Genomic DNA, 25,971 nt, shown 5'->3' with positions numbered 1-25,971 from the left:
ACCATATGATGACCAGTTATCTAATTTTGTAAAAAGCTGATCCATTTTGACTCTTGTGCAATTTTTACAGAGGCCATGCCTATGGACAAGAGGTTTATAATTCTTGCTTTTGAAGCTGCTTTCATCCCGGTCCATGACTACGCGGCGTGTGAGACATTTGAGGTTTGAACTTGTTCGCAATCAGAGAACCTCACATCATCTTCGGTCCACGGCTATCTCTAAGGCAGACTTACACCTGGTACAAATGTACATCCTCTCTTTTTCTCCTGGACTTTTGCCTTTGAGTGAATGACTGAACAAATTCTACTAAAACATCCATTTGAGCGCTAGTCATGGTCTGCCACCCCATCATTAGCTGTCTTTACACTGCAGTTTAATAGTTTAGTACCATTTACATCAGCAGTGAATATCAATCATTTAACCGGACTGATGAGCAAAGACCACATTTGCGATAATGTATCAACATGACTTTTATTACTTCAGTCAGGTAGAGGAGGGTTAAGTACTTGATGACCGTTACTGTGTTGTTAAGGTTCTAATGCTACCTTCCCCTAGTCTTTTCAAAATCTCATTTTTGACCAGGTGTTCCCCGTGTTGCAGTGAGTGAAATTCCTTCATGATATTGTTAAAAAAATATGGTGTATTGGGAGATTTTCGCAAGGGCTTAAAGCAGAGAATTATTTGTATATAGAGATGCTGGTGGTGCCTTTGATGATGATGATGATGAGGAGGAGATGTTGTTGTTGTTGATGATGATGATGCTGGTGGTGCCTTTGATGATGATGATGATGAGGAGGAGGATGTTGTTGTTGTTGATGTGATGATGAATGATGATGATGATGATGATGATGATTCCTGTTTCTTTACTCGTGTGCTTAGAGAACTTTTGTCCGAATATTTAAAGACATCACACGATCAGGAGTAAACACACGATATCTTTTCGTGATATGAGCGTACAGTCAACTTTCCCATAATAGTTTTCTAGCAAACCCAAAGGACAGTTGCACTGACAAAATCATTCTGTCTTTAAGGGAAAACAAGGGTGAGAGGGCCGTTGATGGTGTGGTCCAAGGAAGCTCTTTCGTCTTCGACACAGACATCGATACGAGTGTAACCCTTTCCTCGGAACGATGGGCCTGTATCCACAACCTGAAAAAACCCACAGGAGTTTGTTGATTATCCTCACTTTAGGTACACATGTTATTCTCAGGTTTGTTTAATAAGGTCTGAGTTTTTAAAAATATGTATCTTGTATTGCAACGGACATTCTCATTCCAAATTTGTTTAATTTTGCACCAAAACGAAGTTTTCTCCAGTTCACACCATCAAGTTAAGATAGATTATATGTTTTCAAAAAGTACTCATCTTTTGAGAAGGTAGAATTTAATTAATTACTGCTTCTTGAACTGTAATCATTTATCATCATTACTCATAGTCATTACGATCATCATCAGCAGCAGAAATATTACAGGTGACTTTTCAGAAGCGAGGAGCCTGCAGGTCATTCAGATTCATCTGTTTATCTTTGTTATAAGTACTTATTACGACAGGTAAGTAGTAGATACAAACCGCGAACACGATGAGCTTGTTGTACTTGATGTTTAGCTCCTTAATACAGATCCGCGTCCCGTAGGCTATACCAGCGTGGTCGTCCATGGCAACACTGACATACTGTACTCTTCCTTCAAGAAAATCCTGGAATAAATGTGTAATATGTTCAGCTGACAACACATCGATGTTATATGGAGGGCTCCCTGATGGAGTTTTCTAACAACTAAACATTTTTATTTTAGCTGCGGGATATCCGTCAGACAATATACTTCATCTGACGCGCCGTCTCTTTGCCTTCTTCAAAACATGTACATCAAGGAAACATGAATCACTTTACACTCAAAGCATGAGTCAGAAAACAGGTTTACAAAGGTCGAGGAATACTAAACCGGTTCACAAATCATGCATCAAAGAATAAGTCACTTTCTTTTTTAAATTCCGTCAAAAACTAAGTACATCCTCTTTGAATCGTCCCATTCCAGTCCCTATAGTCTGTCTTCTTCCTCAATAATTATTTACCTGTAGAATCTCACCTGTAAGGTGCGGAGTGGGCGGCCCCTCATGTCCACGTAGCCGCCCTCGATGGGGCTGTCGTCAGGGTAGTACCCGGTGCCTGTGGCGTGGTACGTGTGGCTTCCAAATCCGGAACAATCCAGTCCTTGCAAACAGAAGGCATAGAGATCATTTCTAGAGTTATGATGCTTTCTTCCATCATTCACTCTTTCACTCTTTTCTTCCACTGTTACTGGCTGGGTGCATGTAACACAGTAGAACATATAGCAATGCCGAAAGGTAAGCATGTGGGAAGGAGAGGTGGGAAGGTGGGGGAAGGCGGACAGGTGAAGTAAATGTGACCTGAATGGCAGACAGCTGGATGGGTGGGTCAACGGATGGAATTATGGAAGTCAAAAAGAGGCTTGTTTTGCTGCCTAACCGAAAGCCTCTAGACGGATCATGGGCAGACGGACGGAGAAACAAAATGAAGCGGACAAGTTTCTTTTAGGTAGACAACAATCATAGAGTGGCTTCCTGCTCTTATGTCAGATTAATATCATCAAGAGCAATGAGATAAAAATAATGTTTCATAAATTTCTGTCTCATTGTCATACTTCCCTACAGTTCTCAGAAAATTCGTCTACGAACATCTCCTTGGACAGAAAGAGTCAAAACAGAGGCGTTATGTCTGTATACAAATACATTAATCTAAAGAGAACAAAGGGGTATTCATCCAGAATTTAAGAAATATTACCTTGCAGTGAGATTCACCCAGTTATAAGAAAAACCGTTTTCACCCAACTAGAACTTTGAAATAAATCTTGCAGCCTTTCTCTTTATGAGTACAAAAACCAAAATGTAAACACGATATGTCATTCCACACTACACCAGAAATCCCTCAATAATTATTTACTATTCCTGTTGTCACAGACTAGTATTTAGTGCGACTTTGCGTGGGTGACCATTGTATGGACCATTGATTGATGACATAAATGGAGAGATGCCTTGCTACCTGGCGGACTTTTAGTCCTAGGTGTGAGTGTGCTTGCCATTGTTCGACACTGCTGTAAACCTTATAGTTCTTTTCTTAAAGCAATTTTCGCGAACCCATATTCCACCCTTTTGTAGTGATTTGTTGTCAAGAGATCGAATTTTTCCGCTTCCTTCCTCCAGTCTTCCTACAATAAGGTTAGTCAGTATCCATTTAGTATTGATCTACAGATGGTATGAGTGAGAGTAGAAATAGGTAGTGACCTCAATGAAACGATCATCGAGAGTAAATTATCTGATGCCAGGAGCTGGAGATACTCATATCTCTACAATTCAACTTGTACATTTGCCTTACTTCCTTCTGGTATTTGCTCCCCTTGATGTTGTTTGTCTCACAACTGATTTAACTGACCTTCAGCTGTCTTGCCTCATTCTAAAAGGTAAAGAGAGTGACTTAGACACCTGGGGCCACGGATGGAAAGACGAGAGTAAGGGCGCTGTTAATCGTGGTTTCGCGAGAAGCTTGCTCGTCCTGGACACAGATGTTGATACGAGAGTGACCCTGTCCACTGGTGTCCGACCCCATGTCCACCACCTGCAAGAGAAGACAGATGAGCTTGTTTGTCTTATAATAATAAAAGACACGTAGATTGGGGTTTGTGAAGAGTGTGGAATGCTTTGAAAAGAATCAGCAAAGTAAACAGGACTTTGTTCTGGGTGTAATCCTCATTTGACACAAGACTCGGAGTCAAAAAATGACAACAGATGCCGAGTGGATGCACCTTTACCACTGAGATAAATGTAGGCAGTTTGAAAAAGAAAGGAGCTGGCCTCGTCAAAGCAAGCTGCTTTCACAAACTATAGTTATCACATCCATAAACATTTTTCTTGCAGAGATTATTGGTTCCAAATCATGAACACTGTATGGCCACTTTAGTAGACTAACTATAGTCACCCCAACCATCTATGTCTCTTTCTCAGAGAATGTAAGAGCCAAACAGCCTCCAATCTTTCCCAGCAACATAAATATATCAATCAAAGCAATCAACAATAGTATTATTTTTCACAATCATGTAACATAGTGCTGATGTTAAAATTTTATTGGCTAGCAAGATTGTTGACAGGAACTGTCAGCAAAAAGCAAGATCCAAAAAAACAAAAAACAACAAAACAACAAAAAAAACCAACAAACATAAAACATAAACATAAACCACCACAAACCTCAAATACGATGAAGGTGTTGTACTGTATGTTCAATTCCGGAATACAGATTTTTGTGCCGTATATAATGCCGGCGCGGTCGTCCATGGCAACGCTGACGTATGGGGCGTTTCCCGCCAAGAATTCCTGAGAAAATTGTGAAACAGTCTGATTGGCTAAAACTGTTTTGCCTTTTCAGAAGCTCTAAGTCACAAAAGCAATTTTTCAGGTTTTGCATGAAAAACTGGCAACATCGTAATGATTCCCTGGTTATTTAATTACCCTCGATTGAACTAAAGTCGCCATTCACTCATTCTCATTCAAATTCTCACATATATATATATACGACCAATTGATTGATGGAAAGTAGAATCACCTCTAAAGCAAGGTAAGCACAGTCCTAAAGCTTATTCTACAGTTTGGCCAAAAGAAGATCAGAGTGCTTTTTAAAATTATTGAAAGCTGACACTAAGTGTAAAAAAATCTTTGCACCTGAACGCACCTGAAGAGTATGAAGCGGGCGGTCATTCATGTCTACATCACCCCCGTCGTCTTCGGGGTAGTAGGCTGAGCCCTGGCTTGGTATATGTCGGTTCCAAAGTCGGAACAGTCCAAGGCTTGCAGAGAGAGCACAGGCTAGACATCACATTCATTTTCAAACGACACATTCTCCTACTTTTCGTATTCCTCCGTGTTCTTCTTCCCCGTGTGTCACACACTGTCATATGAAGTGTGTACTATTCTAAGATGGACAGCAGTAATTTTGGGTAATTTTGTTTACAGGGAGACAGTTAAGACATTGCTTGTCTTTTCTAAGGCTTAAAACTAAACAAACAGACAATAAGACGATGCTTACCTGCAGAAAACACGCCTGGAAGGAAAGCGCTACAAAGGACAAGGAAGGTGTTCATATTGACGAAGGATGAACAACAGGGTCTCTGTGAGGGGCAGACTGCCTAAGAGGAGATGGTCGACAAGAGTTTACTTCGACAAAGTGTAGATTATGTGCAGGTCGCCTACAAAATTCTCTTTCAATAAATTTATAAATATCACGAAACCTTCAGAAACAGAGCTACTGTTACTTTATCTTGGTCCCAATACCGGAGACAGTAAATCCAAATGCGAGGACTCTGGTGTCATGACGATTTTTCTGTGGTTATCTGGGGGTCACCGTCAGCCTGGAATCGAAACAGCTGATGGATCGACATTTAGTACTCAGTACAATCTATTTAATTTATGATGTTAAGGATGATTACAGCGTTAATGATAATGGTGATATAATAATTGCTTCTTTAAAACCTCCATCACGGGTTGTAGCTGCATCGGTACTATCCCGTGAGAAGACACTGACAGGCATGACAAACATACTGACAGATAGTGCAAATGCATATGGAATAGAGACGAGCACTGACAAGAACACTCATTGCGATAACAAAAGAACACGAGGACTGATTACAATTCCATCGTCCTTCAGACACGTCTGCAGCAAGATGGCTGCCGAGGAACATAAAAGCAGTTTACCCCCAAAAAACAGTCATTGGGGGAAAAGGCACAGAAAATCCTAGCAACTATCATTCTAGAACCTGACAACAGCGAGATATGTAATTTTATTCCTCCAGCTGTAATTTAGCATGTGAACAGACAGCGCAGACTAATTCGTTAAACCAGAAATGAAGAAATTAAAATAAAAGAACACTTCTTTAGATATTTTGAGTAGAATAATCTAATGCTCGTTTTTATCGAATACAAAACAAACAAGCCTTGAGCACGCGTTCATTAATTGCTACAATCTCCTCAGATCGAAATTGATGCTGCTTCATTTAATGCATTTTTAGAAAAAAACGTTCTTGCTGTTTTCGTTTTTAAAGATTTATAATTTCTATCAACCCTTTAGAGCAATGTCACATTTTAGAATTTATAAAAGATGTAAACAACCTCATTTCCGTGACTGCTACCAGAGGTCAAGTCCGTGAGGAAAACAATTAATGATAGGAACGGTGTCTACTATTTCGATCTTTTGTTTCTGCAACTTTAACAACAACAACAACAACAACAACAACTAAGTTATAAAGCTCAGCAGTTTAACAGTAAATGCTTTTCAAGAAAAAAAACAAATGCACTCTTTTAATAATATGCTTTCTTTCGAAATTGATGCTGCCTCATTTAATGTATTTTTAGAAAAAACTTTGTTTCGGCTGCATTCGTATAAAAGTTATCTCATTCACTCCAGGGATACAATTAAAAACAAAGATTCAAGTCCGTGAGGAAAACAAATGCTAGTACTGTTGTGAGTGGGGTGGTGGTGTGTGGTGGTGATGGTGGTGAGAAAAAAAGAAAATCAACTAAAACATTCTTAAAATATTTTATTTTTAATTTCATCTGTTAAGAGACCCGCAGTCGTGTGTCATCCACAGACAGAGAGCCTGCAGTCATACAAGGACGACCACAGTCGCATCTGAAGGTTCTGGTGTTAGACAAAGATGTCCACAAGAATTGAAGTCATCGAAGTTTGACATTTCTCATCTAATGGAAGCAAAGTGTGAGGCCGCCGTTGATAGTGGCATCGTAGGAGTACGAAGCACTTCGCACACAGATGTCGATTCTGGAGTAGCCTTGACCTGTGAACGCGCCCCCTGTGTCAACGACCTGCAACAGAAGGTCAACGGGTCCATTCACCGTTCAACAAAAATGTCGTTCTACACATTTTCTACAATAGTAGATCGTGTTTATCACAATGGTTAAACTCTTTAAGCACATCTGATTACATCAAATACTACAAACCGCAAAGGGGATGACCCTGTTGTACTTGTGGTTCATTTCTCGAATACAGAGCCGAGTTCCATAGGCTATGCCGGCCCTGTTGTCCATAGCAACGCTGACGTAGGACGCCTTTCCTTCCAGGTAGTCCTTCAAGAAATAAGAAAGATGTGTAGTTGTAGTAATTAGTATTAAATGCCGATTCTTTGCAAGGCTACAAAATATGTTATATTTCAACAACTAGCGAGAAGACTGCTCGAAACGATCACAGAGTGCGTGAAGGTGTAGTAGCTCACCTGAAGGGTGTGGAGGGCAGCACCGCGCATGTCCACGTAGCCACCCTCAAGAGCACTGCTGTCCGGGTAATAGGCGGTACCCCTGGCGTGGTGGCAGTTGCTAAAACCAGCGCAGTCTAGCGAAGCTAAACAAAGACAATATGTTGCAAAGGAACTATGAAAATTGGATAAAAATGATGAAAATACCAAACATCATTCACAACTCACAAATGATAAAAAAAAGTGATCAGAAGGAGACAAACAAGACAGGTTAACATTGATGGTATGTGGACAACGTATTACTGATCACTGACTACTGGATGTGGCAGGCAGACAACAGCGGCGGCTGGCTGACCCCGAGCACAGGCCGGACTGGTAGTGACCCGAGCAGGACAGGCTGTCCTCCTGGCACGTTCCCCCGCCACTGGTGCAGGGCGTGTCCGCACCTGTCATCACAGGTAACAGTTACAGCCACAGGTGGACAGTCTGAGCCGCCATTTATGATCATAAATCTGTAAACTTTAGTTCCGGTAGAGAGAACCGGCGTTCACAGGAACAAAGCAGATATGTGTACTTTATTAATCTTATATTTTCATGATACTTTCATATTACATAATATTTTCAAAGTAGACTTCTTTCTTGTCTTTAAAAAACAGTTCTTGGGACACATTATTTAAAAATTAGGTTGACAGACACAAACAACACGTAAAGATAACAATACCGGAATGAACAGAGTTAGAAAGAAACAGAGATAGTAAGAGAGATCCAAAATATAAAAAAATATTAACGTGGAAACAAGTCCCCATCAGTAAAGATAAAGACTATAGCAGATGGTAGTTTTACTTACCTAGGGACAATACCGAGAGAGCAGAAAACAAACAACAGACAAAAATTGCCTTCATTTTCCTCAGCGGCAACTTGGAGTGGCTAAAGAAACTGAGGGTTTAAATATGAGGAGTTCCTTCTTATCATCAGTAGAAAAAAAAACGGCCTTTAGTACGTGTACAGTTCTACAGTCGCAATACAGTCTACAGTCTACACATTCATGTTATTGTACTCTGTTTCTGAAAAAAAAAATACATCCCCGGCTAGAAAAAGTTTTAAAAAAAAAAATTTCCCAGGAACATTAGTGAAAGGCCTTTAGCTTCTCCACCCGTTTAAAGAATCTCGTAACGACATTTTGTACCTACCTTTGTTTTCCCGTGTGATGAACGAATCGCATGGAAAGGATACCTGTACCTTCCTGTGACCTGGCCTCCTGTACCTTTTTCATTTTTTTTTTTTTTTTTTTTTGTTCTTGGGGACTTATAAAGCACCAATAAATGTCCTTGATGACTAAAGAGATCTTGTTTTCTCTAATTTTCTAAATATTTCTAATACCACAAAATCTGTAGAGCAAAGAGGAGTGCAATTTTGTAATCACCTCAAGCTCAACTTATTCTGTAAACAATAGTAGTTGATGTTCAGTCAATCATTTCTCAGGGTAAATATCTTCATTACATTTATAGACGCTGATTCTGATGATCTCGCTAAGGCATTCTATCTAAGTACTACAGTCACAAAGAAACACATATATTCATTTTCAGTTGTAGCGAAGTATTCCAAAATAATTACTTTTGTATTATTTAAAATTGAAAGTAAATGGGGAGTTTTTTTCTTAAAATGTCAACTCAAAACAATGACGGCCAGTGTAGATAAGGCTGCTTAATGTTAGTGCCTGCTGTGATATCTGATAGGGTGGCGGCTAGGGGTAGTGTCGGAGATCAGTCTTGATAGTTTCAGTTCGTGTCCAACTGATCTGAGACATTTTGGTCAAGTCTTCTGAATAACAGTTTTTGGTAGGACCACAGACTGGACAAAGCTGTCCCATAATGAAGCTGGGCGAGCAGCATGTCTGGTGGGTTGCAAGTAGTGTCTCAAGAAAGGAAAACAAACTTCCCTTGACTCTGTTTACAAAATGACTAAACACGATTGAATAACTTTATTCACAGACATTTTTTTATTGGTTTTATAGAGTGTCTTGTCACCGTCTAGCCAGCGAGTTCTTTTTTAAAGTCATGGAAATGTTCATTATGTTACTGAAAACAAATCTTATATCCAGTGCTAAATATGTCCGGCTCTTTACCGAGATAATTTTTAATTTTTTTCAATAAAATTGTTGTGATTAACTTCCAAAACAGGTTCGGTCCATTCTTTTTGTTCTAAAAAAGTAGGTGTGATATAATCCATTGGGTAGGGTTAGGTAAGGAATGTATGAGAGCGGTTTATTAGAAGGTGAGCTGTGACAATTCATAATTAAATTCATATAAGTCTAGATTGAGATTCATACAAGAAACAAATAAGACTCCTTTCTCACTGACCATCTTTACGACATGATACATTATTTTACGCATCTTTTGTCAGCGCATAAACCGCTCTCATACATTCCTTCCCAACAAAGGACCGTTGTCGGAGTATTTGATCGTCTTCATTTTAATGTTTATTTTATTTGTTAGTAAACCGTTAATATTACCTCAGAATGAAAATTTACTAATAAAAGCAAAATCTACGAGTGGCTGAGTGTGGGCGCACAAGCGGAGAAAAAGGGAGATAAGCGGAGACGCTCGGCGATCGGCACACCAATGGTTATCTTCCCTTCATTCAGCCTTTTCCCATACTTTTCGCGCTGCCCTTTCACATCAATACTTTGAGAAGCCCAAAACAAGTGGCCAAACAATTGAGTAAACATCAGGACGAGGTCTATAAAACGACTGTGGTATATGTAAGCTTGTCGTCTGGGAAACGCGTGGAACGATCAGTTGATGTAGATATATGTTGGAGAAAGGCCAAGACAAGGGTAGTGAGTTCTTACCTGTCCCGGCCGCTGTTTATCTACCTTTCCTTCATCGACTTTTGCCAGGCTTGATCACAGCGGCACTTGACGACTGTGAATGTTTAAGACATCAGTCCAGCCATATTGTACACAGAACCTTTGCACACGGAGGCCTTAGAGTTGACTTTTCTGCTGTGCATCCTATCAGTAGACACTAAAAATATCTAGATATTCGGTCTCCTGCTTCATGTTGGTAATTTCTATAAGCCTTTGTCTCAATGTTATTATGAAAGTGTTATCAAGGTAAATGGTTGCTTCATGAAAGAAAAAAGTTAAACCTTTAATTGTTGTGTACATGAATCAACTAATCAGGGTTTCGATTAGTGAATATTCTGTGAGCATTGTAAAACGCGGCCTGAACACAGCTCATTTCCAGTACCTCTGTAATAACATAGACACAATGTGATAAGATGTAAGAGATGGCTTGGTCTACTGATGTACTGGTTCTGATCTAAGCTTCAAGGTTTTGTTGGCTAAAATTATTCTAATAACTGGACCGAACTATGAGTTCCAACAAACATGTGTGTCACAAAATCATGGCAAATACCAAATGAGTAGAGCGAGCGAGTGGTTGTTTATAAGGACTACTTGATTAAGGACTTGTTTAATTGAGTAACTGAGCAAGTATGTGAGTGTCATGTTGTAACTGTAAGTCCGACATAAATTAAGCTATAATTAAATAATTGACACGTTCACAGGTAAGAGACCATTTACATAATTAAAAGAGGCTTATGTACCGGCTTAGAAAGGTGTTAGTTTCGGTATACTTGATTCATATTATTGTCTTGATTAGTGTTACTCCTTGCTTGAAGGCTGCCCTGTTTACCTTCTTCATAAACTACAAGAAAGTACAAACTCACACGCACGCATGTCACGCCTCTCCTTGGTTTACTGCGCTCGCTCCCTTCTTGCATTCAGTGCAAACTGTCTGGGCCGTGTCCTAAAGACCAACCTGAATGGTTTGTGGATTTTTGCAGATATCTGTAGATATAGGTAACATAAACCTAACCTATAAATTTCAGCTTCCAAAACCCATCATTTGGTCTTGAAGTTATTTTCTTGCTCCTGCCCTAACTATTTCTCTGAACCTCTCTTTCCCTACATCCCAGCCAGACTACTCCGCTCTTCGTCCGCTCTCTATCCCTGTCATCAGAACAAGCACATAATTATAGTCACAGGAGTTTTAGTTATTGTGCTCCAAAACATTGGAACTCTTTTCCCTTCCATCTACTACTTTAAACGTGCACTAAAAACACATCTGCTACATAACACCCTGTCAAAGGAGGGGAAGGTCTTCCTCTTGTTCGCGCTGGCTAATCGTTGATGTATGTACGTGCGCATGAAGACATAGGAGGACGGTGAGATGTCCGTGAGGTGGATCACTTAGCAGCTCAACACTAGGCTGCGACAGTCATCGGCGCTTTATTACAATCGTGTAAAAGAAACCATGCAACATTTGACCTTAGAAGAAATACACAGGACACGCGAATAACTATGCTTACTCTTTATTGCTCATAAAATGCAATGGAGGGAGTACAGACACGAGATAAGACTTTGAAGTGACAGGATCCAGCTTCTCCTGGAGTTACTGCCAGCCGGACAAGCTATCACATGGGAGCTGCCTTCAATTCTCCTAACAAGTCGGGCATCTTGTACTCATTCCTTAGGAATAGAAATACAGTGATCATTACAGTAGAGCCTGTGGATATTGATAGCGTCTGCATACATTATCAAGTATCATACAGCAACAGTACCAAAGAAACCATAACATTCCAGCATTATGACAATCATATTCAAAAAGTGGGTTCTTTTTAAGCATGTGCAACAACAGAGTTACCTCAGCGGCGAGATTGGATTGATTGATGTTTATTTTACTCGTGAGGACATTAATCTCCTCGCTCTTTAAATGAAAACTCGTGTAAGCAAAGTTCGTTTTGGTCGTTTTAGGAAAAAAAAAAACTAAAATACTTTTGAATACCGTAAAACAAGAATCCACACCAGTACCCCAGAAAGACTACAAAAAGACTAGGACAGAGCTAACTTGGAATGCAGCAGCGTCTGTTGGACGTCCCTCCACACAGACCACTCACGTAGCGCCCATTGCAGAAGTGGTTGTCAGCTGGCAAACGCCTTGAAACGATCGGCAAGGACTGTCCAAATCTAGACAGAAATTTGTGCAATCGGCTGACCATTTTACAATAAAAATATTAATGCAACAATATTTTGGTTCCATGGGTGCACTTCTAGGACTAAGTAGTTTTTTTTTTTTTTAATATTCTTTGAGTTTGTTTCGTTGTCTGAAGAATCTCCCCTTTGCAAGAATCTGCATCTAGTGTCTGTTTCCTCCCAAGTCAGTAAGTTTTGTCTTCAGGAATGGTGTGTATTGTGGAAGCATTTGATCATCTTCATTTTTAATGATTATTTTACTTGTTACAACATGAAACCCGTCGCTCTAAATAACAAAATGTTGTGCGCTAAGTAAACTGTGTGTTTGCTTTTGAAAGTTACCTAAAATGCTTTCAGAACCAAACAAAATGTCAAATTTAGTACAAACTTTACAAAGAACTTTGATCTATCTAATTCACTCACGAACCTGAAACACAGCAACTTCTGTTTGCTGGCCCAGAACACAAACCGCCTCTGTCATACCCGCTACAGTAGTTCTAGTCATACTGTCAAGTGCCTCTAATCCGACATTTTTATAACCAGCGGAATACTTTACAAATAAATGTTAATGTATCAATACTTTATCCTTCATGCTTGAAAGTAAAGGAATATGTCTTTTTGTTCTAAACTTGTTCCTGGACTTTCTGTTCCATCGTCTTAAGCAGCTCCTCTTTCCAAAATCTACATTTAGCAGATGGACATCTTGGTAAGGCAAGGTGAAAGATGTTTTAAAAATAACACTGTGATTACAGGCTCTGACACAGGTACAGTGTATACTACAATGTTTGTGTAATCACACATACAAAGCTCACTTTTGAGGATCTAGCTGAAAAAGTGAATTAGCAGTTTCTACTTTCTCCTTATCTGTCATTAGTCATCCTCTTCAATACATTTCTACGAATGTCCCTCATTTATACATTGCAGCTACGCTAAAAAAAATTGCAGGTGCTGAAACCATGAATCATGTTTGCATTAAATTTACAACATACCCTTTTTGGAACAGATCATGATGTTTTTAATAAAAGGGCATTTTATTCTCACAGGGTAGTCCAGCCTGTTTCTATCTTTTCTTTAGTCATAAACAGACATTTAGAATCCAGTACAAGAGGCTTAAATAGTTTCCTCATGGAGAAATCGTTTGCTTTACTGCAAAAGGTGGACGGGACATAAAAACAAACAAACAAATACTACCTTGTGCTGCAGTCAGTGCAGCCAGCAACAAGAGCGTGAATATAACAACAGCTTTCATCCCCATTGTCGCCTGTAAAAGACACATCATGAGATGTTGCTTTATGATGAGTGATTCGATGGTGTCAGAGAAATAGGACATTTTATATATTATGCATGACCATAGTGTAAGTATCAGTAGCAAATAATGCATTATTTTAAAATATCAACCTGGATAAAAACAATCACCTTAGTGTCTCAATACTCAATCCAGAAGTCCAAATTAACTGGAAGTCAACAGGAGTCTGTGGGCGGCTGCAGTGTAAACGCTTGCTGACCTTCCGTCACCTTATGGGAAGTGTGTGTGTGTAGCTCCACTGCTTTATATTGAGACTTTGTGACAGTTGGTCATTGCAGATGGTCACTACGCTGGCTAAATGCCAGTCACAATACAGTCAGGACCATGCACACACAGGCCACGTGACAGCTCTTTCGCATCTTTTGCAAGGTAACCTGCTCTTGTGTATCCCATAAATTGAGAGGCAGGTGTCCATGGTTTGGTGTAACAGATTGCTCCACATGAGGGTATAGAAAGGTAATTTTAATTTCTTTTAATGATAAAAAAAACTCGTACTTCTCTGCGTGGTGTGATTGACAAACACGTTTAGTATGGAATAAATTTACTTAAGATACAAGTATGAAGAGAAGGCATTACAGATAAACACTATTTTAGACATATCTCTACGGTCCAATGATTTGAAGGCAAATGTGGCTAGAGGGTTAAAAATTATAATTGAAATTATGTGGGAATATGAATAAAGGTCTTTTATAATATAATGTAGATAAAGTATGTAGCTTTCTCGAAAATTAGAATATGAATGGCAGACAAGTACATACTTTATTTCGGTTTATTCAACCTGACAAGGACACTTTCGATCTTTTCGCACTTCTGTAACTTCTGTAACCAGTGTAGTGTCTTAATTTGTAACCCATGCGTAAATGAACGAATACATAAGGGAGAAAACACTGGAACCTTTAGGATACGTTCCTCTTTCGATTGCTTCCCTTTAGAGGCTTCGGGGGAAAAAATCAACCAATCAGGTATTTTCTCGTCTTAAAAGATTTGTTATGCTGATGTAACTATGACTAAGTCATCTCTATTGCGACCACATCAGACTTCATCTAAAAGACGACTTCATTACTGATTATGCAAGAAGCTATTAACATGGAATATTACCAACAGAGCCATGCGTTCAGCCAACATCTTACTAAACAAAACTGACCGCTTGGCAAACACGTACGCCATTTTCTCTTTCATCCATTTAAAAACTTTTTTTTTTATCATTTATTCTCTAATTCTTAATTCAAAGTTTTGTATTAAATTATAGACAGACAACAGTTAACATTGAAAAAGCGTTGTTACTTTTGCATTTATTTAGCCTGGGTCGTTTCGACTTTTACCGATGTGACGATGTGGTCTTGGGACGATATGGTCAAGGCGGGGTCAACAACAAGAAAAAAAATGATGTAAGAAGTAAGCATGACAAAAGAAAAGCAAACTAAATAACAAAGACAACCAGGACGAGGTCTATTAAAAAAAGACTGTGGCATATGTATGGTTGCCGTCTGAGAAACACTAGGCCTCATCATGGGTCGGACATAAAATAAACCATAATTAAACTTTCGACACATTTACCGGCCAGAGACTATTAAGGTAATTAAAGGGGGCGTATGTACCGCCTTAGAAAGGTGTTAGTTTTGGTATACTTGATTCAGATTATTGACTTGATTAGTGTAACACCTTGCTTACAGGCTGCCCTGTAGGCCTTCATAAACTTTACAAACACCAAAAAGTACAGAACTCCGACGCACGTCCGGTGTTTAGAGCTTGTCACTCCTCTCCTTCGTTTTCTTCACTGTCTCCTCATCCGTTCTTGCATTCAGTCCAAACTGTCTGTGCTGTGTTTTAAGATATTTTTATGCTCCCTCCCTGACTATTTTTCTGAACCTCTCTTCTCCTACCTCCCAGCCAGACTACTCCGCTCTTCGTCCGCTCTCTATCCCTGTAATCAAAACAAGCACATAATATAGTCACCGGAGTTTTAGTTATTGTGCTCCCAAACATTTGAACTCCTTTCTCGTCCATCTACTCCTTTAAACGTGCACTAAAACACATCTGTTCATAAGGCATTACCCATAAACCAGTCAACATAGCTGTCTAGTTGTGATTATCCTAGTTGTGATTATCGTCAATTAACTAGTCCGCCTGCTCGTCTTTCCCTGCAGATGTTTGACACTCCCAAAACTTGTTTCTTCCCCGATTTACCTTTTTGTCTTCTATGTTTGTCTTTTACTACCCCCCTGCATCGTTCCGTCTTTCATATTGTGTCCATATCTTGAGCGCCGAGAGAATGCTTCTACGCAATCGTAAATAACATTATTAGTAGTAGTAGTATCAAAGGGCCTTAAGTGGCTAGGACAAGCCAGTCGTGAACAGCTCTACACTGGATGTATTTAATAACATCTGTGGCTGATGGACTGTCTCCACAGAACCGCCCCTTGAAGGCTCGACAAACACCTGAGGGCTCTTTTGCACCTGACTGGCAGGACCTACCAGCATGACGAGGAGTAAGGAATCAGCCACTGTCCACCCCTTCAGCAGCATGTGGTGCTAATTGTCAAGGGGGGGGGGTGGTCTTCCTCTTGTTCGCTCTGGCTAATCGTTGATGTATGTACGTGCGCATGTGTGATGATGACGACGAGGACGACGACAACTACGACGATGATAGTAATAATATTAATAATTTTTGGGAGGTCATTAGGCCCCTATCAACATCACATACTTCTGGTTACGTCCATGTCAACAGTGGGTAAAGATAAACATTTTAGATATGTTAATTTGAGGTTTCAACTTCATAGCAAACAATATTATGATATTTAATATTACATTTAATCACACTGTTCATAGTCATGTTTGTTGCTAGTTTGGTGACAACGAGTGACCCCATTAAACTGTAAACAGTTGTTTCTTAACAGACACAGGACACGTTCGCATCGAGCTACTGGTTTATGTATGCTGCTTTAATTAGGTCTGGATGATAGTCACCATAATCAAAAGTAGAGACTGAACTGCGCCATTTTTTACGAAAACAATACTTGAATCTTTCTTTTACTCTGGTAATGAAAAAGGAAAAATTACTGCCATTCTGATGCATACCCAAATCTATGGCTAAATAAGATAAATTAGCAGTACATTTGGCAAACTTTAGCATAGATGTGAATGGAACGTCTAAATAAGTATAGCTAGGTTCTACAGTAATCTTCTTTCCAGCATAGTACCATTTTTTGCAATCCTTAATAAAACCATATTTTTAAAAACTATTAGTTTTGTTTTATCTAACTATAATTCCCCATATTTTACCAAATGTTTCGAGGTAGTAGAGTTTTTGTTGAATGTCAACAGGGGAATCATCAACAATGGCAATGTCATCTGCATACATCAAAAGTAAGATACCAAGCGGATCTGCCAGAATGCCAAGTCCACGTGCACCACATATTGTCATATAAGTCTGACCAAAGCTCAGATAGATAGAAAAAACAGAGGGCTGAACACACAACCTTGTTTGACACCAGATATACAATCAAAATAGTCAGCTATTCTAGATTCTACCTTAACAGCAGCTTTCGCACTTTTATACATAATATGTAGCGTTTGAAACATTCTTCCAAAGACATCCCTTTTCAACAGAATATATAACAATTCGGATCTATCAATACTGTCGAATGCTTTCGAAAAATCTACGAAAAGAGTGTAAAAGTGTCCGTCCACCTTGTTTTGTCAACTATTTCTGAATCAGTGATTGCAGGCCAAAAATATTGTCTGTTGTACTGTACTGTTTGCAGAAACCTGCTTTGAGCTTTTCGGATAAGTTCATTTTCTTCACCCAATTGGGTCAATTTTTTTATGTGTGTAGGTGTGAATATACTAAGCAGGAGAAAGAAGACATAAGAGGGCGCTTCTCGGTGCTTACTATTTATTACTGATAAAATGCAATGAAGGGCGTACAGACACGAGATAAGACCTTGCAGTGACAGGATCTAGCTTCTCCTGGAGTTACTGCCAGCGGACAAGCCAACATGGAAGCTGCCATTTTGTACTCAATCTTTAGGAATAGAAATAAAGTGAGCATTACAGTAGAGCCTGTGGATATTGATAGCATGTCTGCATACATTATCAAGAATAATACAGCAACAATATCAAAGAAACCATAATATTTCAGCATTATGACAATCATATTCTTAAAGCGTTTTCATTTTAACATGTAAAACAATATAGTATTTCTCAGCAGCAAATTGAATTTATTGATTTTTTTTTTTTTTACTCGTTATTATATTAAGCTCGTTGTTACGAGTTACGAATGAAAAATCTTGTAAGCAAAGTAAACTTTTTGTTTGTTTTTAGAAAGTAACCTGAAATACTTTCGAATGCCATAAAAAAGATGCCAGTACACCAGAAAGAAGTACACAAAAAGACTATGAAATAGGTAACTAACAATGTACGCAGCAATGTCTGTTTGCTGATCCACCACACAAACCGTTCTTGTAAGACCCTCTACAGTATTGTCTGTCGTTCTGGCAAGTGCCTCCAATCGCAGCGCAAGAACGCTCCGATCCTAAACAGATATTTTTGTAACCAGCTTATTATCTTGCAAGAAAATATTCATGCAATAATATTTATTTTAATCATTAGGACATGAATCTCGTCACTCTAAATGAAAGAATCTTACAAGCAAAGAAAAGACTGTGGTCATTTGAGAAAGTAACATGAGGGAGGGAGAGAGAGCGAGAACGAGTTAGGAAGAGAGAGATAAAGAAACGATCGACACTGCAATGCTCATCTCCCTCTTTACTATGCCTTTCGGCTGCATTTCGTGCTGCCCTTTGACATCAATACTTTCAGATCTCCCACCCCCCCCAATGCCAATGCAACACCATAAATACGTGTACAAAAGGACAATGACTGACTGACTAACCTGGAACGCAGCAACGTCTGTTTGCTGACCCAGAACACAAACCGTTCTTGTAGGACCCTCTACAGTAGTTGCGGTCATTTGGCAAATGCCTCCAATCACACTGCAATCATGGTCCGATCCTAAACAGAGATTTTATAACCAGCTTATCATCTTACAAGTAAAATGTTAATGTAACAATATTTTACTCTCATAGTTGAAAATCCATAACCTACTCATTAACTTTGTTTTATTGTCTGAAACATTTCCACTTCGCAAGAATCTGAATTTACTGTTTGCTTCATTCCGATTCTATAAGTAACTCCTTTTTTGCAGTAATGTTGTAGACTATTGAGGGGTATTTGATCGTATTCATTAAAAAAAAATTTTGTAACTCGTCGCACTCAATAAAAATACTTTGCGCAAAGTAAACTTTGTGGTCGCTGTTGAAAGTTCCGCTAAGTACTTTCAGAGGCCCGAAAAAATGCCAAATTTAGTACACACTTTAAAAAGAATTAGACAAAGAACTTTCAAGAACATACTTCACTGACAAACCTGAAACGCAGCAACGTCTGTTTGCTAGCCCAGAACACAAACCGTTCTTGTAGGACCCCCAACAGTAGACGTTGTCATACTGGCAAATGCCTCCAATCGCAGTGCAAGGACGATCCGATCCTAAACAGACATTTTTGTAATCATCTGATCATTTTACAAGTAAAATATTAATGAAACAATGTTTATTTTAATCGTTTTTATATAAAAATCGTCGCTCCAAATGAAAAATCTTGCAAGCAAAGAAAAGATTGAGTCGTTTGAAAAAGTAAAAGGTGGGAGGGAGAGAGACCGTGAGCGAGTTAGAAAGAGAGACAGAGATAAAGAAAAGATCGACACTGCAATGCATATTTCCTTTCACTTAACCTTTCGGCTGTATTTCGTGTTGCCTTTGACATCAATACTTTCAGATGCCACCCCAGAAATGCCAATGCAACACCATAAATATGTATACAAAAGGACAATGACTGATTGACTAACCTGGAACACAGCAACGTCTGTTTGCTGACCCAGAACACAAACCGTTCTCATAGGACCCCCTACAGTAGTTGTGGTCATTCTGGCAAATGCCTCCAATCGCATTGCAAGAACGGTCTGATACTAAACAGAAATTTTTATAACCAGCTGAACACTTTACAAGTAAAATGTTGCAACACTGTTTTTGGAATAGATCATGATGTTCAGAACAAAAAAAAAGCAATTTATTCTCACAAGGTAGTCCAGCCTGTTTCTATCTCGTGTCTTCAGTCATAAAAGGACATTTGGAATCAAACATAACAGGCTTAAACAGTGTCCTGATCGAGAAACTGTTTTTCACTTTAATGCAAGACGATGGGTAGGATAAGAAATAGAAAACACAAACCTTACCATGTGGTGCACTGACCCTACCATGTGGTGCACTGACCCTACCATGTGCTGCACTCAGTGCAGCTTGCAACAAGAACGTGAAGATAACAGCTTTCATCGCCATTGTCGCCTGTAAAAGACACACCATGTGATTATAAATGGTGATGTTCCTCTATGATGAGGATCCGATGGAGAAACTTCAAATATAGGAGATTGTAACCATGTGTTGCCAATGAAAAGTTTCCATACGTTGTAGGAGATTTGTAAATATACAACCGTGGTGTACCAGTAGCGAATATTGCATTTCTTTAAAATATCAACCTGAATAAAAACAATGACCTTAGTGTCTCAATACTCAATCCTGCAGTTAAGTCCAAATTAACTGGAAGTCAACAGGAGTCTGTGGGCGGCCGCAGTGTAAACGCTTGCTGGGAAGTGTGTGTGTGTGGCTCCACTGCTTTATATTGAGACTTTGTGACAGTTGGTCATTGTAGATGGTCATTACGCTGGCTACATGCCAGTCACAATACAGTCAGGACCCATGCACACACAGGCCACGTGACAGCTCTTTCGCATCTTCTTCATGTAACCTTCGTATAAATTGAGAGGCAGGTGTCCAAGAATGTATCTAATTATAAGAGTACGACGTGCACTCATTTCATGCTAATAGATACATAAAATCGGTGAGGAAGTAAATTTTTTTCAATGTTACAGTGCCCCTCTCACTTTATTATTTTAAGAAAATGCAGAGAGCTAAGAAAACAAAACTGTTTTAACCCTTTTTAGTATACTTTTTGTACTTTTTAGTACAAGAATTTTGAATGTAGTGATTATGTGGTCGACCCACGTAACCTACTTAACAAAGTGTAAATTGAGTAACATTTAATAGATTTTCCTGAAAAGTGTTCAGGGGGCATATGAAGTAACTTGAGCCCAAAGCAATAACCTAACATAGGAATTAATGTACAAGACATAGCTTCCACATTCACTTTAGGCCAATGCATTTTGAGTTCTATTCGTTAGATTAAGAATTTTTTTCCTAACAAGCAAATTGAACTTTTCGAACAAAGCAATTATCCGCCGCGTCCCCAAATGTAGGCGGTAACCACACCTGTCGCCACAGGTAACAGCGAAAGGTGGGAAGTCTTAATACACATTAACATCACATGTCTGTAAGCTGTAAATTCTAACATGGAGATCCTGCGATCACAAGAAGAATACAGACAAGCATACTTTGTTAGTCACGTATCTCCATAGCGGGATTCCCATTCTGTCCTAAAAATAAGCTCTTGGGATACAATACATACGCATCAGCCTTAAAAACTGACAGCAGAGAAAGACAAATATAAAAGAAACAAGACAGGTATACACAAAGACGGGATGGTCAAATAATGTGATTTATGTTTCTTTGCAGAGTAAATACTGCTTACGCCATGATATAATTTCTTATTTTCTTCAGTATGTTTTATGAGAACATCCCGTAAATAACTTACTCTAAACTTTGCAGAGAAAATACGCGAATTGTTTCTTAGGCACGCTCCGTCCTCGTGGTTTCTCATGACAACTGGGGGCTCATCCTGCGTCACGTGACCCGTGACTATCTTGTGGAGAGTGTTGCGAATAAAGTTAACATGTGTGCATGCGCAATACTTAGGAATTCATTTATTGTCTTATCCTTTTCACAGTCTTTTATTTCAATCAATCATCATCACATCATCAACAACAACAACAACAAAAAGAGAGTGATGTCCCAATGACTTTGTCGATGTGAACTATGAGCGTGAGATCAGGAACTCTTGCACATCTTAATCCGTGAAAAAGATGCTAGACTACTGTCTGTGGCATTTTCGACTGTTATTAATTGGTCTGGCGCTCATACGTACATGCAATAGCTAGTTATCTTCCGTTATATCCTTTTCTGTTGTCGATTATAGAAGTGTTTTAACAATCTGTTTCACTAAAACTAAACCGTTTGGTTCTGCTACTCAAAAGGAAGAACACTACTTCATCGTTGGATTTGCGCGTTCTCTTCCGACGACCGGTGAACTTTATTTGGTTTTTTAAATAGGCATTCTGCAGACAACCCAATGAGCATCAGAGAAAAGGTTTTTACCTATTAGATCCTTTCCATGGCTGGACAGTACGTGGTGTGGAAATGAGCCTTTGCTGCCTAGATTACCGTTTTTTTTAAGGCTTCCGGCTTCATATCTTTCATCACATAAGGCATTTTATGTTTGTTGCGTGTGTCCGTATATTTCTGTGTGAGTCTTTTCTATGTAAAGCGCCATGAACCTGCCCGTAGAACATGATATTAATTCGCTGATGAGATACTATGGATTATGATTTATGCAAGGGATGTAATCAAGTGAGTGAGATCTGTAGTTTTTTCCCTTTAGTTAAATGTAGACGAGAGTGTTTGGTATCAATCATAGACTTGAAACGATTGCAACACTTCATTTCACATAACAAAAGAATACCCAAGACATGCAAATGAACTGTGTTTACTCGTTTATTTCATTTATTGTATTATTTCTCAAAACATTAAATTCAAGTTAGAGCTTGCAGAGACAGGCTAGACTTTGCAACGACCATTTTTATGACCTAATACAGCACTTTCTGGAGCCTCTGCCAGCGCACAAACCAACCTGGTACCTGCCTCCCCAGCAAAATGAAGTATCTTCCTGACATACCCCTCCTCTGTCTAGGCACGGTTTATCAGATCCTTAATAAACAAACAAGAATAGTGCTCATTGCAATACAGAATGAAAGCATTGATGGCATGTATGAAGACAACAAATACATTACCAAAGATAAGTAGAATGTAAAAGGTTAGGATGTAAAACAAATGTTGTCGTTTGAGGAGGTACCGCGTCGTAAAGACATTCGGCGATCGAAACCGCAATGCATATCCCCCCTTCACTCAGCCTTACGCTTGAGTTTCGCGCTTCCTTTTGACATCAACAGTTTTTAGAGGCACAAAAAATAATGCCAAATTTCAGAACACCAGTAAAGATGTAGATAAAATGACTGCCGCATGTGTAGTTCAATGACTCACCTGGAACTACGCAGCAAAGTCTGGATGCTGACCCAGAACACAAACCGCTCTGTAGGACCCACCACAATAAAGGAGTCATACTGGCAAGTCCCTCCGATCCGATTGCAAGCGTCGTCTGATCCTAAACAGATTTTTTTTAAAAAAGACAGTTGATTATGCCACAAACAACTGTTGAGGTAACAATATTTTAGTATTATGGCTGAAAGCTTAGGAATATGTATTTTTCTTTACATCCTATTTCTGGATTTTCTGTTCCACTGTCGGAAGCTGCACTTTACTAGAATTAACGGTTGAGCAAACTAAAACACGCAACAAGGACACGTGCTGTGATTGCAGTCTCCGGCTCAGAGACTTTTAGATTGCTCTAAGTGTGTGTAAACACATCAATGAGTCTGTCGTTACCTGATTTCTTTCCCATTAATTATTTATAGTTCAATGCCCGACTTGATGTGCATTTCCGTTACGATGGAAACATACAGATGTTGTGTATTTGCCAGAACAACCATGTTCAGCAATAAATTTTCAGGGCACAGCTTTTAAACAGCTGGTGATGTTGAGGTTATAACAGCACAATGTATTATGCTCAGAACGTAGTTCAGTATTTTTCTCTCTTGTTTCTTTAGTCGCAAAAAAATATATTTGAGATAAAATAGAAGAGGCTCAACTTATTTTACTATCAAGAAACTTGTTGCTTTAATGAAAAAAATGTGTGGGATAAGAAAGAGAAACACAAACACTCACCTTGTGCTGCAGCCAGTGCAACCAGCAACAAGAACGTGAGGATAACAGCAGCTTTCCTCGCCATTGTCGCCTGTAAAAGACTAACTTGTATGATGCTGCTTCGCCATAATGAGTCGATAATATCAAATAATCTTCGAAATTTGAAGACTGTGTAGACGGGTAGTCAACGACAAAAACTTTTATACGCTACATGGCATTTATATATGTTGTAATTATAAGCCGCGGGTATTGCATTACTTCAAGAAAGCAATCTGGATAAAATAAGGACTTTAGTGTCCTAATACTCAAACCTGGAATTAACGTGAAGTCCAAAGAAGTCTGCGAGCGGCTGAAGTGTAAGACTTTCTGTCTCCTTTATGGGGACTGTGCGCCGCTGCTTTATATACTGACTGGCGTGTTTGTTGTTTACTTCAGAAAGAGCGGCATTTGATACCGGTAAGCGGTAAACACCCCGGCTACATGCCACCCACAATACAGTCAGTGGCTGTGAACATAGAGGTCACAAGAGAATTCTGTCCGAGTCTTTCTAAAGGTCATCCGCTTTTGGGCATCGCATCAAATGAGTGGCACCTGACGACAGTAAACAAGGATGTTGTCAAGCAAAACATGTTGTATTTACTGTACAACGTCATCATTAAGACCTCCCGGAATGCAAATCCCCTTTAATTAATTACAACCAAACAGGTTTTTACTGACGTATTTTGCTATATCCGGGTCATCTCTAATGTGGTTTACCCCAAAGACAGTTTGTACTCTATTACGACTTTTTTCAGATGTTCCGCGCTCAAAACAATTTTGAATGCAAAAATACAAAGAAGTGAGCTGTGCCATTAAGAAAGGAATGAAGGCAGGTAGGAAGAACTGGATCGAGAGACACTGCAAGGACATAGAGGATGGAATGACACGAGGTGACAGCAAGAAGGCCTACCAACTTCTAAAGACCCTCAATAAGACAGATCAGCACAAGACCTCAGTCATCGAACGATCGAAGACACCAATGCCTACCTTTTCACAGAAAGCAATGCTGTACTTAACCGATGGCCTGAGTACTGCAAAGACATGTACAACTTCCAGCTGAAGACCGAAGCCAACATTCTCCAAAAACAACCAGGCTAGAGACAGACCTACCAGTCCTACAGGACGAGGTTTAAAGAGCTGTACATAGTCTGAAGGGAGGAAAGTTGCCAGGCGTTCATAATGTTCCAGCTGGACTGCTCAAGAAGGATGAGGAAGACACTACAAAGCCCCTCAGTGTGCCAAAGGGAATGGCCCAAAGAATGGACGCAGTCACTAATCATACTCCTCCCAAAGAAAGGAAACAGCAAACAGTGCCAGAACTACAGAACTATAAGCCTTATTAGCCACCCAAGCAAACTCATACAGAACCGCATCAGAACCACTCCAGAAGAGCTGCTAGCAGAAGAACCACGTAAAAGCACAGTTGATCAGATTTTCAACTGTCGCATTCTCGCAGAAAAGCATCTTCGGCATCGGAGAGACCTCTACCATAACTTTATCAACTTTAAAATGGCATTTGACTGGATCTGGTACAAGGGACTACAGTGTATGATCCGAAAATTAAACATCGATGAAGGCCTCGTTCAAGTTATTGAAGCGCTGCACAATAGCACAACGAGTACAGTGCCGCGGAATGGCTAGGCTAGACAGGATCTGGCATAGCCATAATATAAGGTTTTTTTTACCAAGTGCAAGCTATAAAAATCCCCGGTAGTGCCAAATGCGACACGTGGACTCTGCTCGCTGAAACGGAAATGAGAATCCAGGCATTCGAGAACAAGTGCCTGAGGAGGCTGCTCCGGATCTCATACAAGGAACATAAGACCAGCGAGTTTGTAAGAAACAATATTGCCACACTCATAGGACACCAGGAACCTCTACTAGTCTACTATCTACAGTTAATCAGCGTCAGCTGGCCTTCTTTGGTCATGTGACCCGGCATGAAACTCTGTCGAAGACTATCCTTCAAGGCACCAAAGAAAGAACTGGCTTACGAGCGTCAAAGACTGGACTGGTCGACCTGTACAGGACCTGCTGACTATCGCCCAAACTAGACAAGTGTGGCGGACCTGTCAGCTGCCACGTCTATCCCTGTGCTCCCCACAACGACATGTGGCGGTCAACGGCTGACTGATCTCCCCTTTACTCAGCCTTTTGCATGTTTTTTTTTTTCTGCCCTTTGACCTCAATTCTTCTAGTGCTCCCCTCTGAAAAAAATGCATAATTTTATAATAAAATGTTTTAGGTACCAAAACGTCTGTAGATGAGAAAAGGGAC

At 39.6% G+C, this 25,971-nt stretch overlaps 3 protein-coding genes and 2 long non-coding RNA genes across 9 annotated transcripts; all 5 read right to left on the bottom strand.

The window, feature by feature from the left end:
• Positions 1-450: 450 nt before the first annotated feature.
• LOC112564531 lies at positions 451-5,364 on the bottom strand. The gene is made up of 7 exons (XM_025239399.1): positions 5,093-5,364; positions 4,739-4,853; positions 4,258-4,383; positions 3,499-3,631; positions 2,085-2,209; positions 1,570-1,695; positions 451-1,149 (listed from the first exon to the last, which is right to left on the bottom strand). The coding sequence occupies exons 2-7, from the start codon at positions 4,766-4,768 to the stop codon at positions 1,027-1,029; spliced, it is 663 nt and encodes a 220-aa protein (XP_025095184.1). The 5' UTR covers positions 4,769-4,853; positions 5,093-5,364; the 3' UTR covers positions 451-1,026.
• Positions 5,365-6,582: 1,218 nt separating this feature from the next.
• LOC112564393 lies at positions 6,583-8,271 on the bottom strand. Its single transcript, XM_025239168.1, has 5 exons — positions 8,116-8,271; positions 7,583-7,714; positions 7,290-7,414; positions 7,018-7,143; positions 6,583-6,882 (listed from the first exon to the last, which is right to left on the bottom strand). The coding sequence occupies exons 1-5, from the start codon at positions 8,168-8,170 to the stop codon at positions 6,760-6,762; spliced, it is 561 nt and encodes a 186-aa protein (XP_025094953.1). The 5' UTR covers positions 8,171-8,271; the 3' UTR covers positions 6,583-6,759.
• Positions 8,272-11,629: 3,358 nt separating this feature from the next.
• Positions 11,630-13,883, bottom strand: LOC112565179. The gene is made up of 4 exons (XR_003099362.1): positions 13,723-13,883; positions 13,498-13,567; positions 12,182-12,300; positions 11,630-11,802 (listed from the first exon to the last, which is right to left on the bottom strand). It is a non-coding gene; the product is annotated as an uncharacterized LOC112565179 (long non-coding RNA).
• Positions 13,884-17,490: 3,607 nt separating this feature from the next.
• Positions 17,491-20,359, bottom strand: LOC112565178 (lysozyme 1-like). Of its 5 annotated transcripts, none has more exons than XM_025240506.1 (7): positions 20,220-20,359; positions 19,902-20,010; positions 19,515-19,634; positions 19,038-19,157; positions 18,507-18,625; positions 18,027-18,146; positions 17,491-17,636 (listed from the first exon to the last, which is right to left on the bottom strand). In XM_025240506.1, exons 2-7 carry the CDS (start codon positions 20,002-20,004, stop codon positions 17,511-17,513), a joined length of 708 nt encoding a protein of 235 aa, XP_025096291.1. In that variant the 5' UTR covers positions 20,005-20,010; positions 20,220-20,359; the 3' UTR covers positions 17,491-17,510. The 5 variants fall into 5 exon arrangements, with proteins under 5 accessions (XP_025096291.1, XP_025096294.1, XP_025096293.1 ...); XM_025240509.1 differs by having other exon boundaries at positions 18,027-18,037; positions 18,518-18,625; XM_025240508.1 differs by having other exon boundaries at positions 19,923-20,010.
• Positions 20,360-22,374: 2,015 nt separating this feature from the next.
• Positions 22,375-25,812, bottom strand: LOC112565116. Its single transcript, XR_003099347.1, has 5 exons — positions 25,689-25,812; positions 23,967-24,246; positions 23,677-23,746; positions 22,936-23,056; positions 22,375-22,602 (listed from the first exon to the last, which is right to left on the bottom strand). It is a non-coding gene; the product is annotated as an uncharacterized LOC112565116 (long non-coding RNA).
• Between the last annotated feature and the right edge of the window lie 159 nt (positions 25,813-25,971).

Source organism: Pomacea canaliculata, linkage group LG5 (assembly GCF_003073045.1).
Source record: "Pomacea canaliculata isolate SZHN2017 linkage group LG5, ASM307304v1, whole genome shotgun sequence".
In the NCBI taxonomy this organism is placed as follows: Eukaryota; Metazoa; Mollusca; class Gastropoda; order Architaenioglossa; family Ampullariidae; genus Pomacea; species Pomacea canaliculata.
The sequence above is the reverse complement of the archived record's forward strand: the minus strand, read 5'-3'. Positions and strand labels throughout refer to the sequence as shown.

Excerpts from the sequence above, each read along its gene's own strand:
- LOC112564531 (XM_025239399.1), bottom strand. The coding sequence starts at position 4,768 with ATGAATGACCGCCCGCTTCATACTCTTCAG. Across the intron at positions 4,384-4,738 it reads GCCCGCTTCATACTCTTCAG|GAATTCTTGGCGGGAAACGC; the intron begins GTGCGTTCAGGT and ends CAATTTTCTCAG. Across the intron at positions 1,150-1,569 it reads ACAAGCTCATCGTGTTCGCG|GTTGTGGATACAGGCCCATC; the intron begins GTTTGTATCTAC and ends GGGTTTTTTCAG.
- LOC112564393 (XM_025239168.1), bottom strand. The coding sequence starts at position 8,170 with ATGAAGGCAATTTTTGTCTGTTGTTTGTTTTCTGCTCTCTCGGTATTG. Across the intron at positions 7,415-7,582 it reads TCTGCCTGCCACATCCAGTA|CTTCGCTAGACTGCGCTGGT; the intron begins GTCAGTGATCAG and ends GTCTTTGTTTAG. Across the intron at positions 6,883-7,017 it reads ACAGGGTCATCCCCTTTGCG|GTCGTTGACACAGGGGGCGC; the intron begins GTTTGTAGTATT and ends CTTCTGTTGCAG.
- LOC112565178 (XM_025240506.1), bottom strand. The coding sequence starts at position 20,004 with ATGGCGATGAAAGCTGTTATCTTCACGTTCTTGTTGCAAGCTGCACTG. Across the intron at positions 19,635-19,901 it reads TAGGGTCAGTGCACCACATG|TATCAGACCGTTCTTGCAAT; the intron begins GTAAGGTTTGTG and ends ATTTCTGTTTAG. Across the intron at positions 18,147-18,506 it reads CAGACGTTGCTGCGTTCCAG|GATCGGAGCGTTCTTGCGCT; the intron begins GTTAGTCAGTCA and ends ATATCTGTTTAG.